Source organism: Oreochromis aureus, linkage group 1 (genome assembly GCF_013358895.1).
Source record: "Oreochromis aureus strain Israel breed Guangdong linkage group 1, ZZ_aureus, whole genome shotgun sequence".
Taxonomy (NCBI): Eukaryota; Metazoa; Chordata; class Actinopteri; order Cichliformes; family Cichlidae; genus Oreochromis; species Oreochromis aureus.
The window spans coordinates 29,574,424-29,596,519 of record NC_052942.1 but is presented as its reverse complement, the minus strand read 5'-3'; the positions used below and the strand labels follow the sequence as shown (position 1 = coordinate 29,596,519).

Genomic DNA, 22,096 nt, shown 5'->3' with positions numbered 1-22,096 from the left:
TTTTTTCCCAGACATTTCTTTCTTAGTAAGCTCAATTCATGCTATTTTTTTTTCTCAAGTGACAATGCTTGAATTGTGCAGCTCTGTATTGTTTATTGTTTAGATACAATGTATCCATGATTATTTAATGTGTGAGTCTTATTTAAGAACTTGAAACAGTTAAGACTACATGGAGCAACTATTGCAAAAGAGCTTTTTTTAAAAATATATATATGAACTTGAAGAAATGTATAAAGTAACTTCTTTGTTACTTAAAGCTACATATAGTTTTCAAACAAGCTTTAAGACAATAAAGTTATTTTATACATTTCTAAATTTCACATTTTGAATGCACCCTACTCAGTACATCGACACTTATTTGGTCTAAGATGAACACTTTTCTACCATCTATGTCAATAAGACTGGTCTGCGGTTTGTTACTGTGTATTCTTTGCTCTTCAAAAAGAGAGAAAGAGGGAGATTTCTTAGAAATTAAAACCGATAATAACCTTATTATCTTATTATTGTAATAATATATTGTAATGTGTAATAGATAGATATGGTCTCATTTATGAATTAATTAAAAAAGAATAGTAATACCAATCCTCAAAGTCTGTTTTGCAAATTAAACACTGAACTCTGAAAACTTGTGTCGATAGCGTAACTACAACCATAATCGTTATTAACAATTAAAACATTCTCTGGATACTTGTAAACATTTGACAAGCAACAAAATGTAACAGCAGTTTATCTTCTGAATTAATGATACGGGAGGGTAATTAGGGGGGCTGTCTCCTCTCACGACACACTTACAGTGACTTCACCAATTAGTGGTTGTTGTGACAGGTCCAATGTTAATAACCTTAAATAATTTAGATTTTTTTCAAAATCATATGCAAATAAGAAGATGACGCTAATGAAACAACGCGATGCGGTGTACAATGGCGTGTGCAGCACGAAGCGTGTGAGAAGAACATCTTTGATAAGCGTAATCACACGGTTCAATTATGTTTTATCCTGGTGAAGTATCTTTGGTACACCTTTAAATCATTTAACATCATAAATTCACAAGAGTCAGTGATCTAAGAGCAGTTAAAGAAATACTATCTTTTATTTTTTGCTATTTTCATTCAATTGACAACACCTTCATTTGGCAATGACTTCCTCCATATGAAGTTTACAAAAGTGTCTGTAAACATTAAAGTGCAAAGAATTTGCTCACCATTTATGGCACATTTCTTTTAAAGGTTCATGCTACAAGCACTCCAGTCTAGTTCCATGTGAAGAGCCCAGTCAGTTACCGTTTCATTTCACCCACACAAATATACCCTACTAACAACTTCTGAAAACAAAACTGTTATTTAATAAATTTTGATGATGGTCCATGGCATTTAAATCAAACAGGTGACAAAAAGGCAAAGGTAGAAAATTGGCTTTTCAATAGTTTAGCCAGTCTTACAGTATTTACCCTGTGGCTGTTTAAACAGAACAGCATAATTAATGTCTAAACTTGAAAATAGAAATGAAAAGAAACAGAACAACAACAAAAAGCAATAGAAAACACTCCTTTTACTGCTTGAAATTCTCAGGAGCAGTGTCTAAGATGGCAACACTGCTCAGCATTTATGTTTTTGTTCAGTATAGGCTTGAATGGCCCTTTGCTGGTTTTAATTCATGTAAAGTTCAGTGCATTTAGGACCTATTCAAAGTGAGAATTCCTGATGAAGAATGTGTCCAAAAACACATTAGATGCCCCTTTGATAGGGTGGTATTGTCTTTGTTGTGCTATATCTGGGCTTTTTTGGATTTCAAAAATCTATTAAGGAGAAACAGGGGAGGTTAGACAGGATGCCAAAGGGCCTAAAAAAAATTATTATTTTTAATTTCTACTAATGACAGCTGAAAACACAACTGAACGAGCATCGCTGTTAGCTAGAAGCTAAGGCTTGAGCTTGCTCTGAATTGGCTAAGTCTCGATTTACTCTGTAACAGATGAATCAAATTTTCAAATCTTGTGTGGTCCCTCTCATGAGGTTTGATCTGTCACAAAAGTTCAGATATATGCCAAATGAGATGGCAGTAAAAAATAAAAAGAGTAAAAGCTTCTGTTTCTGTGTAAATAACGCTTGCTTATGTATCAGACATATGCCCTAGAGGTGAGTCAGCTGGTCCCAGTAGCCGGTACTTCTCCTCCAGTGACGGCTCAGTGCTGCTGCCCTGCAGGTGGATCAGTGGCTTGGTCTGCAACAGCACACAACCCCTTCCCCGGCCCCGTCTCTCCTCTTGGTTCCTGCGATTGAAAATGTTTATTCTGTTGTCCAGTTCAGGGCTGGCATTTTCTGAGCCAGTCGGACTGGGAAGCTTGAGGTTGACAGGGTCTACTGCTAGGCCCTTTTGAGCAAGGCAGGAGTCCTCAGAGAGGGAGGAGAGAAGCTCCTGCACCACCATGCTGGGGTCCTTGCAGGGGTCCTGGCCTGAGAAGGAAGGGGGGCAGCAGCGATGGGAGCTGTAGCTCAGACTGAAGTCCTGAGCTGCGCTGCTGCTGCAGTCTGTCATTGATGAACCCGGAGTATGGCTACTCAGGCTGTGGGGGCGGGCCGTGAGGCTGCCACTGGACCGTGATATGCTGGTGGAGGCATCACTTACAGCGCTGCCCACCCGCTCCATAGCAAGCATAGGATTTGACTGGATGAGGTTTGTACTGGTGGGTAGGTGAACGTCAATGGCTGCTGTCGTGATGACCCGCGCACCTAAGCCACAAGCCCCAGCATCTTGACAGACACATGTTTAGAAAAAGTATATGCAGATAAAGACATCCATACAGATATGGCTTTTTTTATTTGCTACTGTCACTTACCACTGCTTGCTTCACTGTAATATTGGCTGATGTAGTTGTTCATGTCGTCACGAACAACTGGATCTGAGTTAAAAATAAAGAATAAAACAATGACAGTTATTTTTGTTTCAGCTGATTTCTAATTTAAAATACAGAATCAATTTTTCTGGTTGCATTCTTACTTCCACGCATCCATACTTTTTAACCATCCTCTTTAGTTGTTTCCTTTCTTTAGATCATTATGATAAAATCATTTATTTGCATAGCACAAAACCAACCAATTGCATGCTGGGGCCTGGACATATCCAGTATATGTTAGGGCAAGTATATATAATCTATTTGCTAAAAGATGCCAGGCCCAGTTTTTTCTTGACTGTCATACAGTGTTTTGTATCCCCTCCTGTCTAGTTGACATGATAACTAAACAAACTAAACAAATCTAATTACTGTTATTACTAACAGTACTTTAAACACTTATTGACTATTATGAATATAAAATGGAATCAAAAGTATAATTATCTTACAGTAGCGTGAGATTAGGATTAAATATACTTCAACAGACTTCAACAGACATCCTAACAATCATGTGTAAGTCACTGGGTTTGGATTACACACCTATTTGTCCAAACCTTGGTCCATGTCAATGTTCATAGTGCAAACTAGTCCAAATGGAAAATATCTTGTATGTTTACAACAGAATATTGACAGAGATGACTTCTGCCCCAGGCCACAGGTGCTTTATAGACAAGTGGCCTGGATCACGCACTGCTACATTTGTGCATTAGCCAAACCTTAGTGTACTAGGAATAAACTGGGACAGAGACAGGGTGGGGTTGGTTTCAGGGATTAGAGAAATGGGGGAGAGTGAGAGAGTCTAGGAGCTCTTTGTTCAGGCTCTGAGCCCTCCAGTCTAGCCTGCCTCAGTGTGCATGGTGAATAACTGTGATCTGCTGTGCTCTTCTGTTCGCTTGATTGGTCTTAAGCTCACTGTCCGCTGGCTGAGTGCGAACCCAGAGTACCCTGAGTGCTAGCCCCTGTCCCGCGGGACATGCTGCAGACTCTGATGGGTAATTTCATTTATTTTTCAGTCTAAAATATTAATCCCTGAGCCACCCCTGGAGAGGAAGCATTGCACTCACTAAAACAAGGCTGAGACAATCACTCCACAATTAATAACACATGAGTCTTAAGAAAAAAAGAATGGGCAGTCCAGCATACATAAAGACTCTCCTCTTCTTTCTGTGACAGTCAAGTTACCAAGTCGTCATCTCTGTGGAAAAGGAGAGGTGACATGCCGAGGTTCTTTTAGTTCAAACTACAACTATAGTATCATTTTAACACACCAAGCAATAAACCACAGGTGAAATAGTTGGGACAGATCCTGGGAAACAGAACAATTATGGAAACAGAACAATTATGGAAACTAATGATGACATATAAATATAAAAGATAACTTTAGATTTAGAACATATGACGTTTGATTTTATAACATAATGTTTCTGAAGAGTTAGTGTCCAACACCTGTCTATAGAGATGTTTTAGCCACGCTAACTAAAAGTGTGAAGATCAGTCGAAGACCACTGAGAAGATTCAAGGATGCATTGACAGTGAACATCCAGAGGGTTGGTGTGACAGAAGAGGATGCTAGGGAAAGACTGAGACGGAAGCAGATGAGCTGCTCCGGTGACCCCTAAGCAGAACACCCGAAAGAAGTACAAGAAGAATTTAAAAGTGTCAGTCTGTCATCTGGACTCAACAACAGAATATCTGATATTTTGTGCATTTTTTGCACCCAAAATTCCCTAGAGACATTAGTGGTCTCTATACAATGGATACCAGTACATATGTTGATCCCATGAGTTTTTATCTAATGCCATCACTGATATCAATTTGTTTGTAATGCTCGCCAGCCTCTTTTTGTAACCTTATGGTAACCCTGGGAGGCAAAAACTAAATTGGTGATACATTGTAACGCTATAAGTTCTTGACTTAAGAAGAGTTGAGTAAAGGTTTTTCCAGCATGTGTGTCATTTTGTTCCCATTTCCACCCATTTTCTGTTTTGTTTGCAATACTCAATTCAACCACAAGATGCCCACCTACCCTGTGATATGAAAAATATGCCTTCATGCATTTCATCCTGAAATTAAGGCAAGTCTTTATAAGGAAGGACATGTAGTGAATGAAACTGCATTAGACACATTCTTTGAATGTTTTTCTTTCAGTCTCAGTTTGGTTAAGATTAGGCACCAAAATGGGGTTTGAAATAGAAAGACCTGTGCTCTCTTAGTGTGATATCTAACTTAAGCATTTCTTTTAATAGTCACAGTAGGGTTTTTTAAAAATGCTCACTACAATAAAGAATGGTGATCCACCTTTTGTTTTAGTGTTTCTGTACTATTGCAGCAGTGAGAGTACATGTAGGTGTCAAAATCATCACACTCCTGAGATATAGCTTATTCTTGCCTTTTATGAGCGCTTGGAGGTTTAATGGCCCTCCATATGGAGGGTGAGAAGCCAGCTGAAACGTTGTGTGTAAAACAAATAAGCTTGAACTGAGTTCACCTGACTTGACTTGAGCTTTGTGGTCTAAGTGCTCATCCCAGTGACCATGTTTCTGTAAAAAGCCCCACTTGTTTCTGTGAGCCAGATTTCCCACTATGCCCTCGGGGTAATATTGTGGCCACCATGGAGCCTCTTGGTGCCCTATTGTGGTTTGCAGGTGAAGGGGAACAGATGTTGACAGGAGCCGACTCCCTACTAACAAGGCCCAATGCACAGAGCACTCTGTACCTGAAATAGCCCAGTCAGTTTGGGCTTGCTCCGCTGGCCTTGCCATGAGGGGGGCAGTAAGAGAGATAGTTGGGGCATGACAGAAGCCCATGCAACCTGACGTAGTGTCAGTGAACATACTTGTTTTCTCCAGGATTCACCAGATGCTAAAAGCTTTTTTGCCCCCGCATTGATCCCAGAGCGCCTGCGGTCAGATGGGTATTGCATGTGAGCATGGAAGGGCTAAGAGCTTGGCCTCAAAGATGCTCCAGGGGTACTGCTCCAGATTAAGTGTACACTGCTCTGGCATTCAGTTCACCTGATGCTACCGTGTAACAGACTTTTTGTTCCACATAATTATGTACATACTTTATGTTGCACCTCTCTTCTGGTTTGTTACACTGTTTCCTCAAACAAAATTTGCACCTGGTATGGTATATAACCAATCAATCAATCAATCAATCAATCAATCCATCCATCCATCCATGTCCAATTCAGTCTAAGTAGGGATGAGAATCAAGAACCGGTTTTTGTAGAGAACTGGTTCCCAGCAGTCCAATTCCTTGGAATCGTTAGTCTGCCTGCCTTTCGATCCCACTTATCGGTTCTTGCACTCTCGCAACGATCAGCTGATTTCAGTTCGTGGTCGGAGATGGAAAATTTTGGAGCAGTCTACAGCGAGGATGTGAACATTACTTTTAATTTTATTGCACAAAAGTATGAGAGCACAATGGTAAAGTGGAGACTGCTCCAGGACAGAAACAACTGCATCATACTGTTAACACAACTTCAGCTCTTCACAAGCACAGCATGCTAACACTAAGGTTGCCATTTTAAAGCTCGGTGAGTGCTGAAGGTTTATATTGTTAATTGATAATTATAAGACAATGGGTTTCAGATCATTTTACAGAGTAAGATGAAAGTAGCGTTAACGTAAGTCTTTCTCTTGGGTGTAACTAAGTAACATACTGCACAACTTTAAGAAGAGTGTTCTTTGTAATATGCGTAATAACTTTTTTATTTTATTTTACTTTTTTTGAGTAATGACCCCCAAAACTGATCACAACAAAGAGGGAAAATACCTCCAACATGCACAAACATTTGACTACACAGCATGGATTCTTCACCAGTCTGTTGCAGGGCAGATGGAGATACACCCATTGACACTCGCATTCATACCTAAAGCCAATTTAGAATTGCCAATTAACCTAACATATATATCTTTGGACTGTGAGAAGAAGCCAGAGCCTGGTGGCACGGGGAGAACAAGGTCCACACAAAAATTCACCAGCCAGCCTGTGATTACAGATCCTTTTGCTATGAAGCAACAGTGCTAACAACTGTGCTATTTTTTTAAGTTACAGACTTTTGTCTTCGATTCAGTCATTTTCAGTTTTTTAATTTATCTTTTATAACCAATTCAAGCACCCTTCAGTTGATACAAGGTCAGTTTTAAAAGCCATACTATACCTGAAGTGACACGTGGCTCCCTGGGGTTTCTCTGACCGCCCTCATCGTCAGACTCCCCAGGAGTCAAACCTTCTACGACCTGAAAATTCCTGCCCTGTTTGTCCCAAACATGGTGGATCTGCATGGCTGCTTCACGCTCTGCTGCAAGGTCCAGGTCCTGCTGGGCCAGATGTGCCCTCAGTTGCCTGATCTCAAACTTAAGAATAAATATGAAGAGAAAAACACAAACAAATAAATATGGAAAGTCACAGGGGATTGTAGAAAAGGATGAGTAAGTAGTTTGAAAAAGTGCAGGAACATGAAAATTGAAGACCGATAAAAAGTTTGGAGAAAAGCACGACGAGACAAAACAAAATAGAAGAAAGGGAAGAGAGAGGACAGGGAAGGATGAGGTGGTGCAGGAATAAAAGGAAGAAACAGGAAAAAAAAAAGCATGTTTTCTGGAATACATTTCAATTCAGTACACAAAAGTAGAAACAAGTAAACATTTTTTTTTATATAGATACTGTGATATCTGGTTATAAATACTGAAATACTGCCTCCTTTTTTTAAAGAACAAGAATTTGGTAACTTTCTTTATCATAATTGTGGGAGTGTCAGAGTGTGTTTCCGTTTTCTTCCGCTGGTCCGATTCAGGTAAGCAGGAAACATGTTTGTGATGTTTTGCTGCCCTCTTCTGGTGAAAGATCAACTTACAGTCGCTTATGTGACCAAGAACAACATGTATCCTTAATCAGTCCTTTAGTTCAGTAAAGAGCTTAAAAAGGACAGCTAGATCCATGGCGTCTAAAGTTAAAATAAAAGTTTTCCATTGCAATACAATACAATATAACTACATGCGCTATTAGCCAACATAAATTATTGTGCTTGCATCCAAGGTGCTTTTAAAGCTCTATTCTTGTCAGTTAATGTCCTTCGAGTTTTACACAGGCACTACTACAGAAAATGAGACTATCAAAGTTTTGTACTGTAAAGCTGCCATTAGAAAACCTTTCCACATCAATTAAAAGTAAGTAATGCAAAGTAAATCTCAGATGTGTTGGTACTCACAGCCTGCTCCTGACAAATCTGAGTGAGACGCTCCAGCTGCTCCTCTCTCACAGCCTTGGTCTTCTCACACTGCTGGATCTCCAGTTCCATTTCAACTTTGACTTGTAACACATACGCTAAAATTGGAGAGAAGGGTGAGAACGAGAATGGGCTGAAAATATTTGTTATGCATAAATAGGCATTAAGACTTACTAACAAAAGTGTCATAGGTAGGTTCAGATAGTTAAGGCAATTTACATTGAGCACATCAAGGTCAGTGTCATTTGTTCCTAAGAACTCTGTCATCACACACAACCTTTATTAATGTTTAAGTATTTTTCTGATAGAATTTTCTCAATTTTTACATTTGCATGGCCAGCAAACGATCATCTTCTACTTCATCTTCATCTAATAAGAGTTTATTGCTGGAGTGTTGCTAGAATACTTTATTTGACCTTTAATAACTCTTGCTTTTGTCTGGGATTCATCTCATTGATTGAATGATTGATTGGCTTAGCAAAAACATAAAATGTACAATGTGCAAAAATATCAAAAGCACATCTATAATACAACTGATCCATCAAACACTTATTTTCTGTCAGTCAGTAACAGCTCTTCCTATAATTTTTATTTTATTTATGCATGACACAGTTTCTGGAGTAGGGCATGAAGGAACCTAAAAAAAGAATGGTGAGAATAAATGTGGACTGCTGCTGTCAACACAGTTGGTAGACAATCAGTCTTTTACACCTTTTTTTGTCACATTTGTAAGTCTGCCACATGATATCACACGTGCTAATGCTGCGTATCCTGCAATGAGCGGCATAAACTTGTCAAATATAATCATTACTGGTCCTAGTCACAAGACTAGGATTTTTGTGAACATGCTGAGATGACAATGAAACTAGGCCTTCTGCTACAGAGAGTAGCTGAGCAAAGCACACAGCCATCGCCACATGCTCCTTGTATCTATTTATAGTAACGTTGCGCACGCGCACACACATCAAGAAGGAGAAGACATTAGATGGGGTCAGTCCAGTCAGAAATCAAACCAGCATGAAAAGCTCAATCAGAGCTTCAATTATTTAGCTACACAATCCAATACATTTGTGTGGCGCTGTGCATTTACAAGCTTAGCAGGGTTGGTTATGTGATTATAGTGTCTGTGCGTGCATGTGTGTGCCACAGCTGTGGTGACAGTTTCTGCCAGCACTTGCACAACAGTGTAATTCACACCACAATTAATCCAACAACTTCTCAGACTCCACTGTTGGTGGTGGTTTGATTGCCCTGGCCTCTGTCCCAGTGTCCCAGGCAATGAACCTAATGGCAGGCCAGAGCCTTGCATGGAATTGGTGAATGCATAAAAAATAAACACATTTTCTAGAATTTCTAGACTGTATGTCAGGTTACATAATGTAGAATAAGTGCATTTTAACACAATCAGTGCATGAAAACATCCACAATCCTCACATATTTCTTGCTGCACTTTCTCCACTCACGTGTTTCACAGATCCCTTGTGTATCGAAGCCATAAAATCAACTCTCTCTCCAATCTGCTACACCCAAAAGTTACATTTCTTTTTTTATTACATTTCATTATATATTATGTACACACTATATACATATGCTTAGCTCGAGGTGTTGCATAGCTCGTTGGATTTGTATTTCACAGACGTTTATCTGTACTACAAATTTTGGTATCAGAGGTCAATGAAGAAAATCAAAAACATCTTATTAGGCATTTATAATAAAGTATAGATAATTCATATTCAGTGATTTAGGACCGACCTCTAGCTTACTTTCAGCATGAAAAAATAGCAACGTAACCTTCATGGTTCATTGTGAAGCAGTGTTCAAGCGCTGGTGAGTCAAACTGATGCTGATGGAGGTTTTTTGTGTTTTTTAGTTGTTTTGTTTCTAGACCACTAATTTCAAAGTTTGAGAGATTAACATTACCTGATGATCATGACAAATAATTGTGAAATTCACTCTTCCACAAACTTTGCCACTTTATATGTCAAACTCTTTTTTCCAAAGATTTGATGCCTGTCATGTGAAAACTGAGCCAGTCCTTCAACTTTATATTTTTTGGTTTGAGTTCACTTTTTTCCCTCTGTTGGTGCTCGCTTAACAACAAAACTCAATGACTCACAAATACAAAACCCAGTAGTTTGAGGTGCGGCAGGAAAATCACATGTTCCCTCCCTAGAAATCACGTCTGCAGCTGCGCGTTAAGCAGCTCAATGCTAACAAAAAAAAGGAATAGAGTGTGTGGGTGTATGTTTCCCTAAACTCTGTATTAAAGCATTGTAGAAAACAACAGACACATATTTACATTAAAATACTGGACGTGGATGAACTGTACACTGAATTCCTATGTGCTCTGCATGCACCTCATCCTGTATGCATTCGGAGATCCGTCATGAGGGTGACCTCTGAGCGGATATCGAACCAGTCTATATTAGCATAGGAGAGAACAACCACTATATTCATTATGGCTTCTGTGAATCTACTTAGCTAGACACTTGCAATCAATACAAGTTAGAGTAGCAGAGTGGCAGCAATTTACTCTGAGGAATGATCAATAGCTGTATTGTTCTGAATAGCAAATAATTTGTATAATCATGGAAAAACGGGGTCACTTAGCTGCATCTGTGTGATCCTTTTGAAAAAAAAAAAAAGAAGACGACCACTGGCATGCTGTGTGAATTTTATGTGTCACTTTCAAATTTCTGGAAATTGAGTCTGGATTTTGATGGAAAAAAAAAAAGTTTTTGTCTGCCTTACCATCAATGATCCTCTTGACCCTCCAAATGCGTAGTGTGATGATGAGGCTGATGGCGTCCCAGGGGCTGCTGGGCCCATTGGCCACTGTGGATGCCACCATTGGGGCCAGGGACAGCACAATAACTGCACCATCAAACACCTTTTTGGGACAAAAGCAAATACAGAATTAAAACAAGTTCAGCGTACGAGCCATAACTCCATTCCATTAACCCTCAACCCCTGACCCCAGTTCTATAGTTTTGATTCAGCGATACTCAAATATAAAGCTTATATGTGGATTTTATAAAGTCCTTATTTACCTAATTTAATTCTTGCTGAGGTTAAGTCTACATGAACAGATGTGATCACAACCTAAAATAAAAATACCATGCCTTAAAGTGACCTTACGACTCTCGGTCAATTCTAACTGCTTTCAGTGCACTTGTGTTTTCACCATGGACCTCAACAAACAAACAGAAAGGAAACTATGGTTCCAACAAACTACCTTCAGTCTAATGTGGAAGCTGCAGATTTCAATGAAAAAGTCCCAGTGCAGCCAGAAATGTGCACTTCATTTTCTTCAATATTAATGGAATTGTGCCCCATGAAATCCTCCTCCAGTGTCATACTGCTAACATTAAGTTCTATTGCAATATGCGGAGGTATCAGAAGAACATTTGATCCAAACAACCTGAACTGTGACATATTTCATTCTGCAGTAAGATCGCAATAAAGGGCACCCAATTTTTGGGGGGACACACCAACACAATCATTGTATATCACCCACTTTATTCACTAAAACCGACTCCCTGTGACTCCTTTTTTGTCCCAAAAATTTAAAATGAGTTAAAGGTTATCCATTTTAATGCAGGAATACCAGCAGCTGCAAACACACAACAGCAAATAACTGGAATAGGGCATCCAGTGAGAGATTAGTAATAGCAAAGGGTGCTATATTGTGATCTGTCGCAAATGACGCATTGCTCCACAAGAAGATTGCATTAAAGAGAATAACCACCTGCAATCTTTTTTCCTTTTTTAATGTATTTAATTTCACGTTCTGATCGTACTTCTCATGTGGCTACCAGAAGCTGGCTGACAGAGCTTAGCACTACTGGTGAAAACAGATAGCAGGCTGTGGCTACTAACAACCTTTTTATATCTTATTTTTGTATAGTTGGTATAGTTTTCTTACCTTGGGCACAACCAGCTATTTTCAACTGTTTCCAGTATTTATGTTAACCTCCAGCTAGTAAGTTTTTAGCATGTAGAAATGTCATGTTTACCTTGATGTTATTATTTTTACAAGCTTTCCATCAACCTTCAGCAAGAAAGTCAATAAGTGTGTTTAAATGGGAATGGTCAGTATGGGCATACCATGCAAGAACAGGAGGATAAATTAAAAACAATAAAAACAATAAAAATAAAAACATTAAAACTAAATATTCAAATAAAAAAAATCAAATTAAACATAATATTCAAAATCTGACATGAAGATTTGCCGGTATAGCAGTACTAACCTCAACTTTGTTTTCTATGTAGTCCCAGATCCCAAGAACAACAATTCTGAAGACAGTCTGAGGCAGACAGAGAGATAAAGCGATACTTTAAAATGAATAATTGGGGCAGCATGCTGATACATGTGAAAGACTCTTTTAAGTCATGTTTACATCCAAAAACTGCTAATTTGCTAATATATGCAAAATTATTTTCTTCTTAACAGAAAAGTATCCAAAAATAAAAATATAAATTACATCTACATTAAACATCTCAGTGGAGGTATTTAGTTACTGCACTTCTACATGATACCTTCCACTGATATTACTCTATCTGTGGTAAATCTGTTATTGCATAATTATTTCTGTTCATGGAAATATGGCATGAAATTTGTGAAAACACATACACACATATCAAACTCTACTTATGCTCTGGAAAATGTGGCCGGCTGCAGTACACTGTTAAGCAGGGACATTGATTTACACTCTAATTAGCTAGAGGTGGTCCTGCTAATCCATCATCTGGAGCACATGTTAGACAACAATGCTGGTATCAGGTGAGATGAGCAGCTACTCCGCCCACATGTAAGAATTATGTTTTCTGATTGGTGAAGAGGGACTGGCTGGTGCACCTCCTCTTCTGTGATGCCAGTGGGTGCCCTGTGTGCATGGATCACATCACTGTAACCCCATCCCCACTGCTCTGTAAGCTCAGCTTCAATTATTGCTCATGCTGGCTCGCTGGTAATTAAAGTTTGGGTTAGGGCATTGGGGCTGAGGCTGTCAGGGTAATTGGTTTGCACTGGAGTGGAGGCCTCTAGGCCATATTCTCCTCTTTATGTTATTTTCATAATCACAAAGTAATGAAAAGACATTACTTTATCAAACAATGGCTTAAATTTAATTCTGATTGTGCTTCCAGGTAGTATTTTTAAGCTATGGCTTAATCAAGACTAGACAATATTGGAATATAAATGGTAGCAACTACCTACTCTAGTTCCCTTAGGTTTGAACCTGGTTTGCAGATATGGAGGTGTTACATAGTTTAGCTGGTTTAATTTAATTGCAAATCAACAAGAAAAGTGAGATTTTAGTGAATCTTTGCAATTGAAACGTTCTGTGATTATTACATTGGCCCGAGAGCAAAGATTTGGAAAGTAAAAGAGATTATGTTAATGGTGGAACCAAAATGTGACTTAATTGAGAATAATATACAGATCTTACCTCTGAGAAGAAGAGTGACAGAATGATAAGGCTGATCCAGTGGATAATGCTGGCAAATTGGAACGCATTGGAAACTATTTAGAGAGGAAACAGAATAAATGTTTATTTGCACTGTGCTTAAAGTGCACAGTGTAAGAAACCTAATTGGTATAATTGTGTCCATCCATTAACTCACTGTGCTACCACCATACCCACTTCCTATACTACTAATATGTTTCTGCACTCTCTTGCCCAATCCTTATTGTCCATCTGCTATTTCTCTTGTGGGGCAAGTAGTGGACTTGAGAACTAGATTACAATAGATCTAAAGTGACTAGAGTCCTGCAGTCCCCACAGCGAGACTCGAGTATCAACAGAGCTGGACGCTGGCCAGTAATCGATGAGGATGGCTGCCTGCTGCCACTGACAAGAATCTTGGTTCATTATCACCTCTATCCATCACTCTCCATCATAACCATTTATCGTCCAGCTCCACAAGCTGTTTGTGTTGAAGGACTACACAAACAGCGAAAATGCACACAAAATACAGTTAAATACGGACATTATCACAACAAGTTCAACAGAAAATTACTAATAGTTTCAATGGCACCTACAATAAATGTAATGGATCTTTACAGGGGTTATTTTTGTTGTTTTTGTTTTGTTTTTTTAAATAAATTACTATACATACTGAGGTGAAATAGTATAAGAGACAGATTTCAGAGTTGCACATATTGATCATGTAACTGTAAACTCTACAATATGTGACCATGACTGTAAACACAATCTAAGGCATATGCATTTATTTTAATGGAAAATTAGATCTTTGGAAACAGCAGCATGTTTGTTCATAATGGCATTATTGGAAGATATATTGAGAGGCTTTATTTGATCAAAAGTACAGATACAACAAGCGAAATTTCAATATAAGTAAAAATGTCAAGTATCTGGTACAGGTACTTATTCTGTAGAAAAATAACTCCTGTTATAATATCATAGTTGTTTATAGTAATATGTAAGAAGCCGTTTTCTTTTGAAGCTCAGTAAAGTGAAGCTAGTTTCAGCTTCTTTAAATACATTATTTACATTACTTATACTTCTGCTTGCTGACCTTAACAGGGTACACTTTTAAAAAATTTAGGCTGCATAGCAGCGATGACTGCCCAGGTTGATGTATAGAGAAAGTCCAGTGTAAGCAATAATAAAAAAAATAATGGCACACCTTATATATTTGTGAAACTATATTTCCTTAATGTGATCCTAGCAGAAGGTAGGGCACAGTGCAGACACAGCATCAGTGTTTAATTCTCAAGGACACTAAACTGTTTAACTCCCCACTGCTCCAGTGGAGCTGCTACTATATGCCTCCCAAGTGTTTTATGAACGTCACACTGTGTATTAATGGATAAGAATATGCATGCTCAGCAGATTTTTCCTTATATAATGGTACCGGCTAAAACAGGAAAATAAAAGCACACTGTTTACATTGTAAGAGTTTGGTGTCTATGAGCAGCTCCAAAGACAGGAAAAGCACCACCAGGATAACGCAGGCCACCAGGATACAATTGAAGCCAGCACTGAGCAGACAGACCTGCCACAGGGCCACTCGACGCCCACAGCACGGCTTCAGCCAGTTGGACCTAAAGGGACAAGAAGGGGGGATGTTTTAATGCAACATAAAATTCAACCAGCATTTACTATTTTAATTTAAATATCAAAACAGAATCAGAAGCTTGTAAAACCACAACCCAACCCTTAATAAAAACCACTGATTTTATTTTTTGGCCTTTTTCAGCTTTATTCTTAGATTCAGTGAAGAAACGACAGGAAAGTGGGGTCAGAGAGAAAAGGGGGGAAGACAAGCGGCAAAGAGCCACAGGTCGGTCTCAAACCCAGGCCGGCCGCTCTCAGCCATATGGCATATGGGCACCTGCTCAATGCGCTCAGCTAAACCAGCTCCCAAAACCACTGACTTTTTGACTGTGTAGATTTATCCTTTTATCTACTTTAACTGTTTAATGTAAAAGGTACAAATGAAAATTTAGTTAAAAAAAATAGCACAAAATAAAGTACTGATATGTGTACATATCATGTTTCACAACATAAGTATATCATTTAGAATTACATTTCTGACTGCAGAACTTCCAATTCCATGACCCCAGTAACAATATTTCAGTAGGTATATGAATATGAACAGCTGAACTCCCCGACATGGCCAACAGAGGGTGGTAGTTTACACTTGTGAAAGGTGATGTCTGTTTAAATCTGGGCAAAGTTTGGTAGTGATGGCCAAAGAAAAGTGTAGTCAGAGGGAGCATTGACAGAGAAAAAGACTCTGTGAACTAGTGTTCTGACCATCAGCAGTGTGAGTGGAATACTGATGGCCTCCTTTTTACATGGGAATGAAGGGAGTCACTGTAGAGGATGCTGCTAAGAAGGAATGATTTCACATGTTTAGCTTGGCACATAAGTTACATGTGGTGTGGAATGAAGGAAAAAAATGTAATTAAGTTTAATAACCCAGTGTCTGCGGCCTATTTCTTTGGCTACGGCATACAGGTTTCAATAAAACATCAATATTACTGTACAGAAATCAGACAGACTGGTTTACGTTTAAGATAAAATGACAGATTAACATTTCAATATGTTTCAGCCTAAGCTTTATTTTCACTGTAAGAAATCAGCATTTAGGCCACTAGTGTGTCTGGCGAGATAGCCTAATTCTATTTTGAAATAGTGGGATGGTCATACAGATCAGCTACTACAAGGGCTGACGGTAGGAGCTGAGAGAAACAATGCCTTTCACCGGCTCTCCAGCTGGTATGGAAAGTTGGCTCTGCCCACCACCTTTCCCTTCTCCCCATGCTCTGGCATAGAAGAGACAGACATTGGCAGAGCATTTCCCTCCTCTGATCATGTCTTCATTCCTTGGCATGCCACTAATATGAGCTGCAACGGTGGCAAAATGGCTCCATTTTCACCACAGCTTCAAAATGAATTTGCTATATTCATCACAGAAGTCATATCTAAACTCTCCACTTTCCCTGTTTTAAAATGTAGGAGAAATTTGTGTGTATCCTTGAAATTATTTCTTTTAAATGCTGTGTTAGAAGGGATGATATTAATGAACTCTAGGAGTACTTGAAGCATAAAAGTCCATTTTTATCATCTTCTACCAGAAATCTTTGAGGCAAGTATATAGTGTATACTATATACTCACTTCACACATCTTTTTGGTTTTCCGATCAAGTACAAGTGTTGAAACAGAATCTGCAAAATTATTATTCACAGTTAAATCGAGAATATCCCTTAAGAAGGAAATCCTAACAAAAACATTTTCAGAGGGCCCCTCTTTATAATTTCCTCCCGCAGTGGCACATTTACGTAGCAATGAGGAAAATGTTTTTAGCAGCTGTCGAGCTGATCACTCCACCCTCCCACTGCTTTCTCACATAAAAGTATTCCTTACAGCCTGGCATGGGTAGAGCCACAAGTCTGTAAACAATGCACGGCTAATGTAATAAAGGCATAATCATGCTGATAGCAATCATCTTCTTGGCACTGGGTGGGGTGGCACAAGTGCGCGAGCTCCAGATGGTGTAAAATCTGTACCACCAGTCTTGCAGAGACTCTGTGGATGCCAGGTATGATGCCATTATGTATATCAGCCTATATGCCAGAACACCTGGGCATCCTGCGATAAGAAAATATTGATGTATTTGTGATGCATATTTTTATTGCATGTACTTTCAGTTGTTTTGGAGTTAGTGTTAACACCTTCGAGGCCATAAAAGTTTCTCAGAGTTATATAAAAGAGCTCAAATATATGAGCTCAAATCACAATGTAGGTACAAAATAGGAAACTGACAAACTGATTAAGCTTTTGCAGATTTTGCATAAATATACATCATAATCTGAAACGCTGAGCAAATTATCTAAAAGAAAATTTTTGTGCAATCTTGACCAAACTCATTCAGGGACATACAGTTGATTTCACTTATTCTGTGTAACTGATTTGATCCTTGTTACTTAGCATGGCCAAATATGCAGTTACGTGAGAAAGAAAGTTTTAACAAAACTCTGTGCAGACATGTGAACAGCCAAGTACATTTCATTATTCAGTATCCTGTAGCACCACCTTTAGTTAGCAATCATTTTCTACATGAATTTATACATTTCTTATATTGTTATGGAGGAATTTTTGCTTGCTCTTCTTTACAATGTTGCTTCAGTTCATTGAGGGTACTGGACATTAATTTATGTACAGTTCTCTTAAGGTCCTATTACAGCATTTCGATCATGTAGAGTTCGGGATTTTGACTGGGTCCTTGCAACACCTTGATTCTTTTCTTTTCCAGCCATTCTGTTGTAGCTTTGCTGCTGTGTTTGGGATTATTGTCCTGTTACATGACCTGACTTTGGCCAACCTTCGACTGGTGGACAAATGGCCTCAAATTTCACATTACCACCCCTCCACCTATTATAAGATGTATGTGCTGATATGCTGTGTTTGGTTTTTGCCAAACATGGCACTGTGCCTTATATATATCAAATATTTTCCCCTTTGGTCTCATCTGTCCCAAGAAAGTTGTTCCAGAAGTCTTATTATTATTATTGTAGGGTCTACCTTACAATATAAAGCCCCTTCAGGCGACAGTTGTTGATTTGGCGCTGTATAAATAAGAATTGAACTGAACAAAACACAAAAGAAGTGAATGTAACAGAAATTAAGTACACTACAATAAGAACAAAAAAGGCTTCCCAAAAAGTGTTAATCCTGAAGTAACATAATGAATCTGAGCTAAAAAAAAAAAAAAAAAAAAGAAGAAGAAGAAGCTGACAGAGAAAGCTCAGTTGACAGAACTGTTTTTTTCTTGGTCTGTTTGTAGTTAAGACCAAAACAGACAAACAGAACTTGCTCTTGTAACAAACAATTATTATCTCCAAAGCACCGATCCTCGTGTGTTAGTTTCTTCCATGCAATGCAAGTTATTCTTCTAGCAATCTGTGCACTGCTGCTGATGTTAGGTGTATACAATGCAAAGCAACTATTCTTTTAAAGTTTGAAGGTAGATCTTGCTTGTCACCACTATATTTGTTTAAAAAAAAAGGAAAACTATAAATAAATATATAAATCTGCAGCAGATTTTGTAATTAATTTTTTTTAACGGCCCTCTTCTTTTATGGAGTCATAGATGTATCTCTTGTTTGTATGGGGGGGTTTTTTGCATTGCCTTCGGGCATTCTGGCATTGAGGTGAATTTGCTGGGATATTTACTGAAAATTGTGGCATTGTGTTAACACACACCTGGTCCAACAGCGACAGCAAGGGTACATGTAGTTTACAGCAAACTTGTTTCATTTAAAGTAATTATTAAATAATTATAAGTACAATAGATTCTTGTCAATTCGAGTAATGCAAGTAAGGGTAGTTTTGAAAGGATAAACAAGGCCTTGTCAAATCTAAAAACAGAAATAAATGAAAACATACCAAAGTAAAGCAGTCTCTCTCCTTTCATCTCAAACAGTGCTGCCATAAAGCTCCTCACCTGTCAATATGTGCATCCAGCCATTACATACTGCCGTCTTGTGGCTGAAGTCAGTTATTGGCTGAAAGCTGTGCTTATTTTAATCTTGTAAGAGACTGCAGCGCTCTCTGTTTTGAGTGTGTGTCCATCTTCCTTTAACAATCATTAACAACATTAACGTAAGAGGCTTTTTTTCTGCACAAGCAAGGCAAGCTGTCGCTGTCTGCTCTCAGTGCTGTGAGATCAGTTACGATCTGCATTCTTTGTAGAAACACAGCTAGCATAGCATAGCTAGTAAACCAGTTTCAGTGATTTGCCTTTGTAACAGATGATTGTAACAGCTTCGCCTTGCTAACCACCTTGGCCAACATGCATGATGTATACAAGATTAAATTTAACTCATTTAGTACATTAGTAAGGACAGCTGTGACAATGATGGGGAGGGGATGGTACCTCTGATCATGTCCAGTCTAATAAACAGGCAAGGTGACCAAGTGTAGGGTCAGATTAGTATCTATGAGAATCTCTGAATGTAATAAGTTTAGCAAGCTGCTTTTCAAACACTCCACGTTTATTTTTCATTCATATTTTAATCCACCCGTACATATTGACAATTAACCATGTCACACACTACAGCAGGTTTTTTGTTGTCAGTATTTCAATAAACTTTTTTTAAAATCGAGATGAACAACTGATCTTTTTCAGTGATCCAATTTATCTTATTAAATAGGTAAATAGTAGATGTTTGTGTGTATTGGGGGGGTTTCTGGTTTCCTGTCTGTGAAAGTCACCGTCGTAAGCCACAGTTTGAAAAACTACTCCATGCCTTCAAGTCAATCCAGACATGTCTCTGGTGGAAACAAACTCGATTTCCAAACGGGAAACTTTTACCATATGATCTGATAGTCCATAAAAGTGCATCAAATGATTTCATGCTTCATTCAACCTCTGCAAGGGGGCAAAAATAAGAAGAAAAAAAACATTACGAGAACTATAAAACTCTTTGAGGGGGAGTAGTAAAATGAAGTGCGGAAAAATGAAATATTATCCTCACAACAGTTTTAAAGGGTCTTCTCAAGTTTTAATGGATCACAGCAATTATGCCAAAGTCAAGCCAATTACAAAGAAGAGTATTAAAAGCAATTTTTAAAGGCAAGGTCCACATCTTGGTAAATTTTACTGTATATCCCTCCATGGCAATGGTGATCACTTTTAGATACCATAGAAAGCCTGCTTTCCTCATAAATTGGCATATTTTCTCATAAAAATATTTATTTCCGATCTTTAACAGAGTCTTACCATGTATATTATACAATTTTTATAGAGACCCTGTCCTCTATTCCAGAGGTGCCACCCGCCACCGTGCATGGCCAATAACTGCTTGGGGCCCCAGGCCAGCGGAGGTGCACCAAGGACTGATAAACTTTAAACTACAGCAGGGTGATGTGCAAAGTTTGCAATGACAGTGGAGGATACCTAACATTATTAACATTATTAAATTTACAGTAACATAATGGAGATGACCCCCTAGTTGGAGGGGGGCACATGCTCCCAACAGACCCTAGTAACACCACTGTCAAATGCTCAGTGAAACAGACAAATTAGATAAGCTAAAACAAATTTTAGCAACTTTAGCAGTTTTAAACAGTCACATCTATTAATGCTCATCAAGGGATCAGTGCTGAAAGATAACTTTTGGTATATACACATTCAGTGTTTCAATGTTTTTCTGCACAAATAAGTTACTAAATAATTTTTTTACAGTGTGATTATTATATTTTAAAAATTGATGCTCATATTAAATGACCAACTCACCTTTACAAATACTGCCTTCCTTCTAATGAAGTCATTATCATCATTTAAAAAAACTGCTTGTACTGATCTCCAGTAAGCTGGCAAACAACACATTGTGTGGTCAGAGGGGTACCAAGCTAGCAAAATTGACAGATTTGAGTTTCTTCAAATAAGAAATCAAAGCTTGAAATATAAATGAACATCAAAAAGAACTAGGCATACACTGAGGCTCATGGAAGAGTTAAATGAGAGGCTAGTTTTCTGATTTTCTGATGGAAAGTGGGCTCAAACTGAATCATTAAGCACAAATCTAAATTTGTTTTTTGTGCCCTTGCTTGGCTACTCAAGCAGCCAGTGGAACAACTCACGGAACAAGATAAAACTTATTACTCCCATGGGCCATTAACAGGCATTGGACAGTCATATTACATCTCAAACTCGAAGACAAGGAGGGATAAACCATGCACATATGTGCAATAAACATGAGAAGGTTTACCCAACAAGGTGAAATTAATAGGTCATTTATTATAGTTTATTATATATGCACAACTCCCCACCCATTCACAAGCCCTAAATAGTCCCTGTAAACTCATGTGTTTATAGTGCCTCAAAAGATATTCAAGATCGAATCTATTATCTGAGGATATTAAAATGAGTCAACAAAGCAATAAATCTGAGGAACAATCTGCCCGAAATCAATAACATCCACCTGCTTTCTACAGGATAAAGGACCACGCAAGTCGATACAACACATCCGCACACAGAGATAAATAAGGGGTGAGAGTTCACAGGCGGTTTGAAGACTCAGCTTTGATATGTATGACAAATAGGCTGAATTCAGCGACTGTGTGTGTCCTTAACTTCATGTCATGCCAAAACTAGCCCAGCCCAGAGGGGACGCAGTCAGACGCTGCTGGTGACACATGCAGTATATTAATGAGTCTTATTAAAGCAACAGAACAGTGGCAAATGTTGTTTCTCTGACCCCGTCGGCCCTGACAGTCTGACAGAACCACCTGGCCCAAGTCAGTAGCAGACAAGCACATTTAGTGGACAAGGTCACCCCTCAAACCGGTTGTTTTCAGACTGGCTTTGGCTTTTTCGCAACCTAATATTGATTTACCAAATAACAGTTATAGTGCCTTTGTAATTTTTTGTCAACTTGCACGACAGACTATTTGAACACAAACACAGAGGTCTTTCTGCATTTCTGTCTCTCTAC

At 38.6% G+C, this 22,096-nt stretch overlaps 1 protein-coding gene across 1 annotated transcript in view; it reads right to left on the bottom strand.

The window, feature by feature from the left end:
* Window positions 1–1,910: 1,910 nt before the first annotated feature.
* Window positions 1,911–22,096, bottom strand: part of LOC116314706 (transmembrane protein 266-like) — a 47,551-nt gene continuing 27,365 nt past the window's right edge. Inside the window, exons 4-11 of the mRNA XM_031732811.2 lie at window positions 15,038–15,192; window positions 13,574–13,647; window positions 12,374–12,430; window positions 10,875–11,013; window positions 8,106–8,221; window positions 7,056–7,251; window positions 2,837–2,899; window positions 1,911–2,750 (exon numbers count right to left, since the gene is read on the bottom strand). Of these exons, the coding sequence (XP_031588671.1) occupies window positions 2,110–2,750; window positions 2,837–2,899; window positions 7,056–7,251; window positions 8,106–8,221; window positions 10,875–11,013; window positions 12,374–12,430; window positions 13,574–13,647; window positions 15,038–15,192 (1,441 nt within the window). The 3' untranslated portion in view covers window positions 1,911–2,109. The remainder of the gene's footprint in view (window positions 2,751–2,836; window positions 2,900–7,055; window positions 7,252–8,105; window positions 8,222–10,874; window positions 11,014–12,373; window positions 12,431–13,573; window positions 13,648–15,037; window positions 15,193–22,096) is intronic.